Below are 15,059 nucleotides of genomic sequence, written 5' to 3'. Positions count from 1 at the left end.
TTACAGTCACACAAGGCGCAGTACAGTATTACAGTCACACAAGGCGCAGTACAGTGTTACAGTCACACAAGGCGCAGTACAGTGTTACAGTCACACAAGGTGCAGTACAGTGTTACAGTCACACAAGGCGCAGTACAGTATTAACAGTCAACACAAGGCGCAGTACAGTATTACAGTCACACACAAGGCGCAGTACAGTGTTACAGTCACACAAGGCGCAGTACAGTGTTACAGTCACACAAGGCGCAGTACAGTGTTACAGTCACACAAGGCGCAGTACAGTGTTACAGTCACACAAGGCGCAGTACAGTGTTACAGTCACACAAGGCGCAGTACAGTGTTACAGTCACACAAGGCGCAGTACAGTGTTACAGTCACACAAGGCGCAGTACAGTATTACAGTCACACAAGGCGCAGTACAGTATTACAGTCACACAAGGCGCAGTACAGTATTACAGTCACACAAGGTGCAGTACAGTATTACAGTCACACAAGGTGCAGTACAGTGTTACAGTCACACAGGGTACAGCACAGTATTACAGTCACACAAGGTGCAGTACAGTGTTACAGTCACACAGGGCGCAGTACAGTATTACAGTCACACAAGGCGCAGTACAGTATTACAGTCACACAAGGCGCAGTACAGTATTACAGTCACACAAGGTGCAGTACAGTATTACAGTCACACAAGGTGCAGTACAGTGTTACAGTCACACAGGGCACAGCACAGTGTTACAGTCACACAGGGCGCAGTACAGTGTTACAGTCACACAGGGCGCAGTACAGTGTTACAGTCACACAAGGCGCAGTACAGTGTTACAGTCACACAAGGCGCAGTACAGTATTACAGTCACACAAGGTGCAGTACAGTATTACAGTCACACAAGGTGCAGTACAGTGTTACAGTCACACAAGGTGCAGTACAGTGTTACAGTCACACAAGGTGCAGTACAGTGTTACAGTCACACAGGGCAGTACAGTGTTACAGTCACACAAGGTGCAGTACAGTGTTACAGTCACACAAGGTGCAGTACAGTGTTACAGTTCACACAAGGTGCAGTACAGTGTTACAGTCACACAAGGTGCAGTACAGTATTACAGTCACACAAGGTGCAGTACAGTGTTACAGTCACACAAGGTGCAGTACAGTGTTACAGTCACACAAGGTGCAGTACAGTGTTACAGTCACACAAGGTGCAGTACAGTGTTACAGTCACACAGGGCAGTACAGTGTTACAGTCACACAAGGTGCAGTACAGTGTTACAGTCACACAAGGTGCAGTACAGTGTTACAGTCACACAAGGGCGCAGTACAGTGTTACAGTCACACAAGGCGCAGTACAGTATTACAGTCACACAAGGCGCAGTACAGTATTACAGTCACACAAGGGCGCAGTACAGTATTACAGTCACACAAGGTGCAGTACAGTATTACAGTCACACAAGGTGCAGTACAGTGTTACAGTCACACAGGGCACAGCACAGTGTTACAGTCACACAGGGCGCAGTACAGTGTAACAGTCACACAAGGCGCAGTACAGTGTTACAGTCACACAAGGCGCAGTACAGTGTTACAGTCACACAAGGTGCAGTACAGTATTACAGTCACACAAGGTGCAGTACAGTATTACAGTCACACAAGGTGCAGTACAGTGTTACAGTCACACAAGGTGCAGTACAGTGTTACAGTCACACAAGGTGCAGTACAGTGTTACAGTCACACAAGGTGCAGTACAGTATTACAGTCACACAAGGTGCAGTACAGTGTTACAGTCACACAAGGTGCAGTACAGTGTTACAGTCACACAAGGTGCAGTACAGTGTTACAGTCACACAAGGCGCAGTACAGTGTTACAGTCACACAGGGCGCAGTACAGTATTACAGTCACACAAGGTGCAGTACAGTGTTACAGTCACACAAGGTGCAGTACAGTGTTACAGTCACACAGGGTACAGTACAGTATTACAGTCACACAAGGCGCAAGGTACAGTGTTACAGTCACACAAGGCGCAGTACAGTGTTACAGTCACACAAGGCGCAGTACAGTGTTACAGTCACACAAGGCGCAGTACAGTGTTACAGTCACACAAGGCGCAGTACAGTGTTACAGTCACACAAGGCGCAGTACAGTGTTACAGTCACACAAGGCGCAGTACAGTGTTACAGTCACACAAGGCGCAGTACAGTGTTACAGTCACACAAGGCGCAGTACAGTGTTACAGTCACACAAGGCGCAGTACAGTGTTACAGTCACACAAGGCGCAGTACAGTGTTACAGTCACACAAGGCGCAGTACAGTGTTACAGTCACACAAGGCGCAGTACAGTGTTACAGTCACACAAGGCGCAGTACAGTGTTACAGTCACACAAGGGCAGTACAGTATTACAGTCACACAAGGCGCAGTACAGTGTTACAGTCACACAAGGCGCAGTACAGTGTTACAGTCACACAAGGCGCAGTACAGTGTTAGTCACACAAGGCGCAGTACAGTGTTACAGTCACACAAGGCGCAGTACAGTATTACAGTCACACAAGGTGCAGTACAGTATTACAGTCACACAAGGAGCAGCACAGTATTACAGTCACACAAGGCGCAGTACAGTGTTACAGTCACACAAGGCGCAGTACAGTGTTACAGTCACACAAGGCGCAGTACAGTGTTACAGTCACACAGGGCGCAGTACAGTGTTACAGTCACACAAGGCGCAGTACAGTGTTACAGTCACACAAGGCGCAGTACAGTGTTACAGTCACACAAGGCGCAGTACAGTATTACAGTCACACAAGGCGCAGTACAGTGTTACAGTCACACAGGGCGCAGTACAGTGTTACAGTCACACAAGGCGCAGTACAGTGTTACAGTCACACAAGGCGCAGTACAGTATTACAGTCACACAAGGTGCAGTACAGTGTTACAGTCACACAAGGCGCAGTACAGTGTTACAGTCACACAAGGCGCAGTACAGTGTTACAGTCACACAAGGCGCAGTACAGTGTTACAGTCACACAAGGCGCAGTACAGTGTTACAGTCACACAAGGCGCAGTACAGTATTACAGTCACACAAGGCGCAGTACAGTGTTACAGTCACACAAGGTGCAGCACAGTGTTACAGTCACACAAGGCGCAGTACAGTGTTACAGTCATACAAGGCGCAGTACAGTGTTACAGTCACACAGGGCAGTACAGTGTTACAGTCACACAGGGCAGTGTACAGTGTTAGTTACAGTCACACAGAGTACAGTGCAGTGTCGCAGTCACATAGGCCGCAGTACAGTACAGTATTACAGTAACACAGGGTACAGTTCAATGCAGTGTTATAGTCACATAGGGTACAGCACAGTGTTACAGTCACACAGGGTACAGCACAGTGTTATAGTCACACAGGGTCCAGTACAGCATAGTATTACAGTCACACAGGGCAGAGTACATTGTTAGTTACAGTCACACAGAGTGCAGTGTTACAGTCACACAGGGTACAGTGCAGTGTTATAGTAACACAGGGTACAGTACAGTGTTACAGTCACACAGGGTACAGTACAGTGTTACAGTCACACAGGGTACAGTACAGTTTTATAGTCACATAGGGTACATCACAGTGTTACAGTCACACAGGGTACAGTACAGTGTTATAGTCACATAGGGTACAGCACAGTGTTACAGTTACACAGGGTACAGTACAGTGTTAAGTCACATGGGTTATAGCGCAGTGTTACAGTCACACGGGGTACAGCACAGCACAGTACAGTGTTACAGTCACACGGGGTACAGCACAATGTGTTACACAGGGTACAGTACAGCACAGTGTTACACAGGGTACAGCACAGCAGTGTTACACAGGGTACAGTACAGCACAGTGTTACACAGGGTACAGTACAGTGTTACACAGGGTACAGTACAGTGTTACACAGGGTACAGTACAGCACAGTGTTACACAGGGTACAGTGTTACACAGGGTACAGCACAGTGTTACACAGGGTACAGTACAGCACAGTGTTACACAGGGTACAGTACAGCACAGTGTTACACAGGGTACAGCACAGTGTTACACAGGGTACAGTACAGCATAGTGTTACACAGGGTACAGTACAGCACAGTGTTACACAGGGTACAGCACAGTGTTACACAGGGTACAGTACAGCACAGTGTTACACAGGGTACAGCACAGCAGTGTTACACAGGGTACAGTACAGCACAGTGTTACACAGGGTACAGTACAGTGTTACACAGGGTACAGTACAGTGTTACACAGGGTACAGCACAGCACAGTGTTACACAGGGTACAGTGTTACACAGGGTACAGCACAGTGTTACACAGTGTACAGTACAGTGTTACACAGGGTACAGCACAGTGTTACACAGGGTACAGTACAGCACAGTGTTACACAGGGTACAGTGTTACACAGGGTACAGCACAGTGTTACACAGTGTACAGTACAGTGTTACACAGGGTACAGTACAGTGTTACACAGGGTACAGCACAGTGTTACACAGGGTACAGTACAGTGTTACACATGGTACAGTACAGCGTTACACAGGGTACAGTACAGCACAGTGTTACACAGGGTACAGTACAGCATAGTGTTACACAGGGTACAGCACAGTGTTACACAGGGTACAGTACAGTGTTACACAGGGTACAGCACAGTGTTACACAGGGTACAGTACAGTGTTACACAGGGTACAGTACAGCACAGTGTTACACAGGGTACAGCACAGTGTTACACAGGGTACAGTACAGCACAGTGTTACACAGGGTACAGTACAGCATAGTGTTACACAGGGTACAGCACAGTGTTACACAGGGTACAGTACAGTGTTACACAGGGTACAGCACAGTGTTACACAGGGTACAGTACAGTACAGTGTTACACAGGGTACAGTACAGCACAGTGTTACACAGGGTACAGTACAGTGTTACACAGGGTACAGTACAGCACAGTGTTACACAGGGTACAGTACAGCATAGTGTTACACGGGGTACAGTACAGCACAGTGTTACACAGGGTACAGCACAGCACAGTGTTACACAGGGTACAGTACAGCATAGTGTTACACAGGGTACAGTACAGCACAGTGTTACACAGGGTACAGCACAGCACAGTGTTACACAGGGTACAGTACAGCACAGTGTTACACAGGGTACAGTACAGCATAGTGTTACACAGGGTACAGTACAGCATAGTGTTACACAGGGTACAGCACAGTGTTACACAGGGTACAGTACAGCACAGTGTTACACAGGGTACAGCACAGTGTTACACAGGGTACAGCACAGCACAGTGTTACACAGGGTACAGCACAGTGTTACACAAGGTACAGTACAGCATAGTGTTACACAGGGTACAGCACAGTGTTACACAAGGTACAGTACAGTGTTACACAGGGTACAGCACAGTGTTACACAGGGTACAGTACAGTACAGTGTTACACAGGGTACAGTACAGCACAGTGTTACACAGGGTACAGCACAGTGTTACACAGGGTACAGTACAGCACAGTGTTACACAGGGTACAGTACAGCATAGTGTTACACAGGGTACAGTACAGCACAGTGTTACACAGGGTACAGCACAGTGTTACACAGGGTACAGTACAGCACAGTGTTACACAGGGTACAGTACAGCATAGTGTTACACAGGGTACAGCACAGTGTTACACAGGGTACAGTACAGCATAGTGTTACACAGGGTACAGTACAGCATAGTGTTACACAGGGTACAGTACAGCATAGTGTTACACAGGGTACAGTACAGTACAGTGTTACACAGGGTACAGTACAGCATAGTGTTACACAGGGTACAGTACAGCACAGTGTTACACAGGGTACAGTACAGCATAGTGTTACACAGGGTACAGCACAGTGTTACACAGGGTACAGTACAGCATAGTGTTACACAGGGTACAGTACAGCATAGTGTTACACAGGGTACAGTACAGCACAGTGTTACACAGGGTACAGTACAGTGTTACACAGGGTACAGTACAGCACAGTGTTACACAGGGTACAGCACAGTGTTACACAGGGTACAGTACAGCATAGTGTTACACAGGGTACAGTACAGCACAGTGTTACACAGGGTACAGTACAGCACAGTGTTACACAGGGTACAGCACAGTGTTACACAGGGTACAGTACAGCACAGTGTTACACAGGGTACAGTACAGCATAGTGTTACACAGGGTACAGTGTTACACAGGGTACAGCACAGTGTTACACAGGGTACAGTACAGTGTTACACAGGGTACAGTGTTACACAGGGTACAGCACAGTGTTACACAGGGTACAGCACAGTGTTACACAGGGTACAGTACAGTGTTACACAGGGTACAGCACAGTGTTACACAGGGTACAGTACAGCATAGTGTTACACAGGGTACAGTACAGCGCAGTGTTACACAGGGTACAGTACAGCACAGTGTTACACAGGGTACAGCACAGTGTTACACAGGGTACAGTACAGCACAGTGTTACACAGGGTACAGTACAGCACAGTGTTACACAGGGTACAGTACAGCATAGTGTTACACAGGGTACAGCACAGGGTTACACAGGGTACAGCACCGAGTACAGCACTGTGACATTGGAGGATTAGGAGAGGCACAGTAACTGGGTGACGTTAGGGAGCTGCTGCATAGCGCTACAGGCGGTTAGAGGAGAAGGACCGTTAGATACACGCTGCCCTCTGTGCGCCGCTGCCGGATTCCGGCTCTTGGACGTCGCTCCCTTACTGTGCCGGGGAGATTCCATATAAGGGCATGGCCGGATCCGTGGCTCCTGATTGGCTGTCAGAGCCTTCAGCGCCTGTCCGTCAGCAGCAGAGCCCTCAGCGTGGGGGCGGGGGGAGGACTGGCCCTTTAAGGGATCAGGTGACATCTCCGGGTGTGGAGGGAGCCAGCGGGCGAGGAGCGGGTGTCCGGCGGCGGCCAGGCTGGCAGCGGGGAGCGGCCGAGACATGAGCTGATAGCGCCAGGTGAGGCCGCTCTGACACCCCCTCACCCTGCCGCGCTGGGGGAGCCGGGGTAAGGGTCTGTGGGAGCAGGGGTAAAGAGCTGGGGGAGCCGGGGTCTGTGCTGGGGGTGGATGATGGGGAGCAGGGGTCTGTGCTGTGGAGCAGGGGTAAGGGTCTGGGGGTGTATGAGGGGGAGCAGGGGTAAGGGTCTGGGGGTGCAGGGGTCTGTGCTGGGGGAGCAGGGGTAAGGGTCTGGGGGTGTATGATGGGGAGCAGGGGTCTGTGCTGGGGGAGCAGGGGTAAGGGTCTGGGGGTGCAGGGGTAAGGGTCTGGGGGTGTATGATGGGGAGCAGGGGTAAGGGTCTGGGGGTGTATGATGGGGAGCAGGGGTAAGGGTCTGGGGGTGTATGATGGGGAGCAGGGGTAAGGGTCTGGGGGTGTATGATGGGGAGCAGGGGTCTGTGCTGGGGGAGCAGGGGTAAGGGTCTGGGGGTGGATGATGGGGAGCAGGGGTCTGTGCTGTGGAGCAGGGGTAAGGGTCTGGGGGTGTATGAGGGGGAGCAGGGGTAAGGGTCTGGGGGTGCAGGGGTCTGTGCTGGGGGAGCAGGGGTAAGGGTCTGGGGGTGTATGATGGGGAGCAGGGGTCTGTGCTGGGGGAGCAGGGGTAAGGGTCTGGGGGTGCAGGGGTAAGGGTCTGGGGGTGTATGATGGGGAGCAGGGGTAAGGGTCTGGGGGTGTATGATGGGGAGCAGGGGTAAGGGTCTGGGGGTGTATGATGGGGAGCAGGGGTCTGTGCTGGGGGAGCAGGGGTAAGGGTCTGGGGGTGTATGAGGGGGAGCAGGGGTAAGGGTCTGGGGGTGTATGAGGGGGAGCAGGGGTAAGGGTCTGGGGGTGTATGAGGGGGAGCAGGGGTAAGGGTCTGGGGGTGCTAGGGGAACAGGGGTAAGGGTCAGGTGGTGTGTGATGGGGAGCAGGGGTAAGGGTCTGGGGATGTATGAGGGGGAGCAGGGGTAAGGGTCTGGGGATGTATGAGGGGGAGCAGGGGTAAGGGTCTGGGGATGTATGAGGGGGACCAGGGGTAAGGGTCTGGGGATGTATGAGGGGGAGCAGGGGTAAGGGTCTGGGGGAGCAGGGGTAAGGATCTGGGGGTGTATGATGGGGAGCAGGGGTAAGGGTCTGGGGATGTATGAGGGGGAGCAGGGGCCTGTGCTGGGGGAGCAGGGGTGAGGGTCTGGGGGTGTATGATGGGGAGCTGGGGTCTGTGCTGGGGGAGCAGGGGTAAGGGTCTGGGGGAGCAGGGGTAAGGAGCTGGGGCTAGTGCTGGGGGTGTATGATGGGGAGCAGGGGTAAGGGTCTGGGGGTGCAGGGGTCTGTGCTGGGGGAGCAGGGGTAAGGGTCTGGGGGTGTATGATGGGGAGCAGGGGTGTGTGCTGGGGGAGCAGGGATAAGGGTCTGGGGATGTATGAGGGGGAGCAGGGGTCTGTGCTGGGGGAGCAGGGGTGAGGGTCTGGGGGTGCAGGGGTCTGTGCTGGGGGTGTATGATGGGGAGCTGGGGTCGGCCGGGCGCTCTGTGTACATTATATAGTATATACTGAGTGTGTGTTTCCCTGCATCCGGTGGCGTGTGCAGTGTGTGACTCTGGTGGTGGCGTGTGCAGTGTGTGACTCTGGTGGAGGCGTGTGCAGTGTGTGACTCTGTTGTGTGTGACTCTGGTGGTGGCGTGTGCAGTGTGTGACTCTGGTGGTGGCGTGTGCAGTGTGTGACTCTGGTGTGTGTGACTCTGGTGGTGGTGTGTGCAGTGTGTGACTGGTGTGTGTGACTCTGGTGGTGGCGTGTGCAGTGTGTGACTGGTGTGTGTGACTCTGGTGGTGGCGTGTGCAGTGTGTGACTCTGGTGGTGGCGTGTGCAGTGTGTGACTCTGGTGTGTGTGACTCTGGTGGTGGCGTGTGCAGTAGTGTGACTCTGGTGGTGGCGTGTGCAGTAGTGTGACTCTGGTGGTGGCGTGTGCAGTGTGTGACTCTGGTGGTGGTGTGTGCAGTGTGTGACTCTGGTGGTGGCGTGTGCAGTAGTGTGACTCTGGTGGTGGCGTGTGCAGTGTGTGACTCTGGTGGTGGCGTGTGCAGTAGTGTGACTCTGGTGGTGGCGTGTGCAGTAGTGTGACTCTGGTGGTGGCGTGTGCAGTGTGTGACTCTGGTGGTGGCGTGTGCAGTGTGTGACTCTGGTGGTGGCGTGTGCAGTGTGTGACTCTGGTGGTGGCGTGTGCAGTGTGTGACTCTGGTGGTGGCGTGTGCAGTGTGTGACTCTGGTGGTGGCGTGTGCAGTGTGTGACTCTGGTGGTGGCGTGTGCAGTGTGTGACTCTGGTGGTGGCGTGTGCAGTGTGTGACTCTGGTGGTGGCGTGTGCAGTGTGTGACTGGTGGTGGCGTGTGCAGTGTGTGACTCTGGTGGTGGCGTGTGCAGTAGTGTGACTCTGGTGGTGGCGTGTGCAGTAGTGTGACTCTGGTGGTGGCGTGTGCAGTAGTGTGACTCTGGTGGTGGCGTGTGCAGTAGTGTGACTCTGGTGGTGGCGTGTTCAGTAGTGTGACTCTGGTGGTGGCGTCTGCAGTAGTGTGACTCTGGTGGTGGCGTGTGCAGTAGTGTGACTGGTGGTGGCGTGTGCAGTAGTGTGACTCTGGTGGTGGCGTGTGCAGTGTGTGACTGGTGGTGGCGTGTGCAGTGTGTGACTGGTGGTGGTGTGTGCAGTGTGTGACTCTGGTGTGTGTGACTCTGGTGGTGGCGTGTGCAGTGTGTGACTCTGGTGTGTGTGACTCTGGTGGTGGTGTGTGCAGTGTGTGACTCTGGTGGCGTGTGCAGTAGTGTGACTCTGGTGGTGGCGTGTGCAGTGTGTGACTGGTGGTGGCGTGTGCAGTGTGTGACTGGTGGTGGTGTGTGCAGTGTGTGACTCTGGTGTGTGTGACTCTGGTGGTGGCGTGTGCAGTGTGTGACTCTGGTGTGTGTGACTCTGGTGGTGGTGTGTGCAGTGTGTGACTGGTGGTGGCGTGTGCAGTGTGTGACTGGTGGTGGTGTGTGCAGTGTGTGACTCTGGTGTGTGTGACTCTGGTGGTGGCGTGTGCAGTGTGTGACTCTGGTGTGTGTGACTCTGGTGGTGGCGTGTGCAGTGTGTGACTCTGGTGGTGGCGTGTGCAGTAGTGTGACTCTGGTGGTGGCGTGTGCAGTGTGTGACTCTGGTGGTGGTGTGTGCAGTGTGTGACTCTGGTGGTGGCGTGTGCAGTAGTGTGACTGGTGGCGTGTGCAGTAGTGTGACTCTGGTGGTGGCGTGTGCAGTAGTGTGACTCTGGTGGTGGCGTGTGCAGTGTGTGACTCTGGTGGTGGCGTGTGCAGTAGTGTGACTCTGGTGGTGGTGTGTGCAGTGTGTGACTCTGGTGGTGGCGTGTGCAGTGTGTGACTCTGGTGGTGGCGTGTGCAGTGTGTGACTCTGGTGGTGGCGTGTGCAGTAGTGTGACTCTGGTGTTGGCGTGTGCGGTAGTGTGACTCTGGTGTTGGCGTGTGCGGTAGTGTGACTCTGGTGGTGGCGTGTGCGGTAGTGTGACTCTGGTGGCGTGTGCGGTAGTGTGACTCTGGTGGTGGCGTGTGCGGTAGTGTGACTCTGGTGGTGGCGTGTGCGGTAGTGTGACTCTGGTGGCGTGTGCGGTAGTGTGACTCTGGTGGTGGCGTGTGCGGTAGTGTGACTCTGGTGGTGGCGTGTGCGGTAGTGTGACTCTGGTGGTGGCGTGTGCGGTAGTGTGACTCTGGTGGTGGCGTGTGCGGTAGTGTGACTCTGGTGGTGGCGTGTGCGGTAGTGTGACTCTGGTGGTGGCGTGTGCGGTAGTGTGACTCTGGTGGTGGCGTGTGCGGTAGTGTGACTCTGGTGGTGGCGTGTGCGGTAGTGTGACTCTGGTGGTGGCGTGTGCGGTAGTGTGACTCTGGTGGCGTGTGCGGTAGTGTGACTCTGGTGGTGGCGTGTGCGGTAGTGTGACTCTGGTGGTGGCGTGTGCGGTAGTGTGACTCTGGTGGTGGCGTGTGCGGTAGTGTGACTCTGGTGGCGTGTGCGGTAGTGTGACTCTGGTGGCGTGTGCGGTAGTGTGACTCTGGTGGCGTGTGCGGTATGTGACTCTGGTGGCGTGTGCAGTAGTGTGACTCTGGTGGTGGTGTGTGCAGTAGTGTGACTCTGGTGGTGGCGTGTGCGGTAGTGTGACTCTGGTGGCGTGTGCGGTAGTGTGACTCTGGTGGCGTGTGCAGTGTGACTCTGGTGCTCATTCTGTCTTTCTTTGTGTGTTTGCAGATCTCCGGAGTTAATGTGAGCTGGATCACCCTCCTGCCCCAGCCATGGACCCCCGGATTACGTCTCCCCTCCACCTGTGGAACCCTCGTCCCTTTGGTGCTTATACAGCAAACTGTCCTCCTACCAGTAAAGCAGCGGGCTGTGAGGAGGACGTGGGGGTGAGTGCTGCTGAGGAGAAGCCTGCACCCCCAGATAACCCTGAATGTCACATTACTGGGGATGACCGTGTCCTGCTAGACACCTGGTATGTTATCAAACCTGGGAATACCAAGGAGAAAGTGGCCTTCTTTGTGGCCTACCAGTGTGCTGGGAGCGGTGCCTCGCCTCGCCCTGGAGGTGCTAAAGTCAAGGGTCGATGGAGCGCAGGAGGCAGCTCCAGGGCTAAGAGACGTCGCCATGCACTCGATCCAGAAGCACCTCCCTCGGTTGCTGAGATGGTGGCCCGAGCCGAGAACCGAGGGGTGGAAGTTGGTGAACCCAGACCCCCCCTGGTCCTAGTGACTTCTTCTGAAGATGGGGAAGAAGGCCATTGCCGGAGCGTGGCAGAAGCGGTGGCTCAGTACGAGGCAGAACATGCAGAGCGCGAGGTCCGCATCGCCTTCCGGGTGGCTGAGAGGCCGGGGGACCCCATCACGTGTGACCTGTACCAGTTACTGAGTCCTGAGCCGCACCGTGTCTGCGTTCTGCTGGAGAAACTGGAGTCCCAGCAAAATGAGAACGAGGAGGAAATGCAGGCGGCATCTTCTGAGTCTGGCTTTCACGTGGACCTGGTGCTCACGGGTGCCGTGGACCGTTGTGTCTTCTATGGTGGGGAGGCAGATGAAACGGAGCCACTACCTGGTCAGCTCTTCTTCCCACGTCTGTCGTCTGCTCCTCCTCCTCCACCACCCCCTCCGCCGCCTGTCCCTCCCCTCTGCCGCCTCTACCGACACGTCTCGCACGACTTCCTGGAGATACGTTTCCAGGTCCAGCGCCTACTGCAGCCGAGGCTTTATCTGCCATCGTTACCAGACCATGTTCTCCTGGCTATCTTCGGTTACTTGCCCACGCATTCGCTAGCTGCTATAAAGTGCGCGTGTCGGCGCTTCCGGGCCCTGATCGACGACTATGGTGTGAGACCATGTGACTCGCGCTGGAGCCAGGATCCCCTGTACCGCGATGATCCCTGCAAGCAGTGCAAATGCATTTACAGACGGGGCGATGTGTCCATGTGCCGGTGGCACCCAAAGCCTTACCACCATGACCTGCCCTACGGCCGCTCCTACTGGATGTGCTGCCGCCGGGCAGAGCGCGTGGCTCCTGGCTGCCAGCTGGGACTTCATGACAATAACTGGGTGCTGCCTGGAGAGGGGACGCGGGTAAAAGGAAGAGCACGCGGGGAGGGCGATGAGGGCAGGTGAGGGGCGGATGAACGTGTATGAGTGTCTGAATAAAAGGGATTATTTATAAAGTCACCTGATTTCAGTGTGTCACATGACAGTGGCTGGGAGCGGAGACGGATTGTAACGGCGGGACCTCTGAAAGGGAACAAGATGGTAACTGGTCATCTGTAGAAATGTCCTAGAAGCTGGATAGACGTGGGTGAGACACGGAGACGCCCCCGCAGAGAGAGAGAGATAGATAGATAGATAGATATATATAATCTCGGCGTGTCCGCACTGCCTGTTACTGTGTACATCACATTTATAGCCAGTCAGTAGTGCTGGGAAAATTTACTAAGATTGGAGTTCTATTTAAGATGGGATGTTGCCCATAGCAACCCATCATATTCCAGGTATTCTCTTCCAGAAGGTGCTAGATAAATGAGTAGAATCATTCTTATGTTGCTCTACTACCTTAGCCTTTACCTCCTCTGCTGGGAGGCTATTCCACCTATCCACTACCCTTTCTGTGAAGTAGTTTTTCCACAGTTAAAATCACTGTATTTATCACCTCCCACTCTGACGTATTATAGGTGCTTTCCGCATAGGTCTGTTGTAGGCGCAAGGGGCGGAGTCACTGGCCTTGCCAGAGCTCTACATCATCTAATCCTGTTTCACTCTACAGGGGGGTAGGGGGCTAGCTAGGTGACCTCACTCTGCGGTGGTGGTGGGTGTTTATGTGACCTCACTCTGCAGGGGGGATGTGGCTAAATGACCTCACTCTGCTGGGGGGGGGGGGGGCTAGGTGTCCTCATTCTGCAGGGGAGTTAGGTGACCTCACTCTGCAGTGGGGGGGAGGGGTTGGGTGACCTCACTCTGCAGGGGGTGGGGGCTAGGTGACCTCACTCTGCATGGGGTGGGGGTGGGGGCTAGGTGACTTCACTCTGCGTGGGGTTAGGTGACCTCACTATGCAGTGGGGGGGGAGGGGTTAGGTGACCTCACTCTGAAGGGGGTGGGGGCTAGGTGACCTGTTGGGGGTACGTGACAGTTGGAGTTGTGAATTAATGGTTTATACTGTTTATGAGATTGTGTACCGTAATGTGCGGCCTCACTTGCTGGACGGGTATACTGCGGATAATGTATCATCTATTCCAGGATCACATTTCATATACTGATACCTTCCCCAATATATAGCATGTGTACGAGTTATTATATGAGCTTGCCCCTAACGCAAGCTCGGTGCTACTGTCTGTATATAGATAAGATAAAGGCGCTAACCGTACAGCAGGGAAGCCCAGGAGACGCCGGTTCCCCCACTGTGAATGTCTGACCTGTGAGCCCCGGTACTGGATGCTTTATATCTATCCCCTGCGGAGTGAGGTCACCTACCCCCCCTGCGGAGTGAGGTTATGTATAAATATATATATTTTCTCTATCGTCCTAGTGGATGCTGGGGTTCCTGAAAGGACCATGGGGAATAGCGGCTCCGCAGGAGACAGGGCACAAAAAAGCAAAGCTTTAGGATCAGGTGGTGTGCACTGGCTCCTCCCCCTATGACCCTCCTCCAAGCCAGTTAGATTTTTGTGCCCGGCCGAGAAGGGTGCAATCTAGGTGGCTCTCCTAAAGAGCTGCTTAGGAAAGTTTAGCTTAGGTTTTTTATTTTACAGTGAGTCCTGCTGGCAACAGGATCACTGCAACGAGGGACAGAGGGGAGAAGAAGTGAACTCACCTGCGTGCAGGATGGATTGGCTTCTTGGCTACTGGACATCAGCTCCAGAGGGACGATCACAGGTACAGCCTGGATGGTCACCGGAGCCTTGCCGCCGGCCCCCTTGCAGATGCTGAAGTAAGAGGTCCAGAATCGGCGGCAGAAGACTCCTCAGTCTTCTAAAGGTAGCGCACAGCACTGCAGCTGTGCGCCATTTTCCTCTCAGCACACTTCACACGGCAGTCACTGAGGGTGCAGGGCGCTGGGAGGGGGGCGCCCTGGGAGGCAAATGAATACCTGTTTTGGCTAAAAATACCTCACATATAGCCTCCGGAGGCTATATGGAGATATTTAACCCCTGCCAGAATCCGTTAAGAGCGGGAGACGAGGCCGCCGAAAAAGGGGCGGGGCCTATCTCCTCAGCACACAGCGCCATTTTCCCTCACAGAAAGGCTGGAGGGAAGGCTCCCAGGCTCTCCCCTGCACTGCACTACAGAAACAGGGTTAAAACAGAGAGGGGGGGCACTAATTTGGCGATATGCTTATATATATATTAAGATGCTATAAGGGAAAACACTTATATAAGGTTGTCCCTATATAATTATAGCGTTTTTGGTGTGTGCTGGCAAACTCTCCCTCTGTCTCTCCAAAGGGCTAGTGGGTCCTGTCCTCTATCAGAGCATTCCCTGTGTGTGTGCTGTGTGTCGGTACGTGT

At 53.7% G+C, this 15,059-nt stretch overlaps 1 protein-coding gene across 2 annotated transcripts; it reads left to right on the top strand.

Annotated features, from left to right (window-relative positions):
• Nucleotides 1-6,712: 6,712 nt before the first annotated feature.
• FBXO46 (F-box protein 46) lies at nt 6,713-12,728 on the top strand. Of its 2 annotated transcripts, none has more exons than XM_063950475.1 (2): nt 6,713-7,024; nt 11,275-12,728. In XM_063950475.1, exon 2 carries the CDS (start codon nt 11,319-11,321, stop codon nt 12,672-12,674), a length of 1,356 nt encoding a protein of 451 aa, XP_063806545.1. In that variant the 5' UTR covers nt 6,713-7,024; nt 11,275-11,318; the 3' UTR covers nt 12,675-12,728. The 2 variants fall into 2 exon arrangements, with proteins under 2 accessions (XP_063806545.1, XP_063806544.1); XM_063950474.1 differs by having other exon boundaries at nt 6,714-6,975.
• Nucleotides 12,729-15,059: the final 2,331 nt, after the last annotated feature.

The sequence above is a fragment of the Pseudophryne corroboree genome (assembly GCF_028390025.1).
Source record: "Pseudophryne corroboree isolate aPseCor3 chromosome 8 unlocalized genomic scaffold, aPseCor3.hap2 SUPER_8_unloc_4, whole genome shotgun sequence".
NCBI lineage: Eukaryota > Metazoa > Chordata > Amphibia > Anura > Myobatrachidae > Pseudophryne > Pseudophryne corroboree.
The sequence above is the reverse complement of the archived record's forward strand: the minus strand, read 5'-3'. Positions and strand labels throughout refer to the sequence as shown.

What these genes read in the sequence shown, in the direction of transcription:
- FBXO46 (XM_063950475.1), top strand. Translation starts at nt 11,319, where the DNA reads ATGGACCCCCGGATTACGTCTCCCCTCCACCTGTGGAACCCTCGTCCC.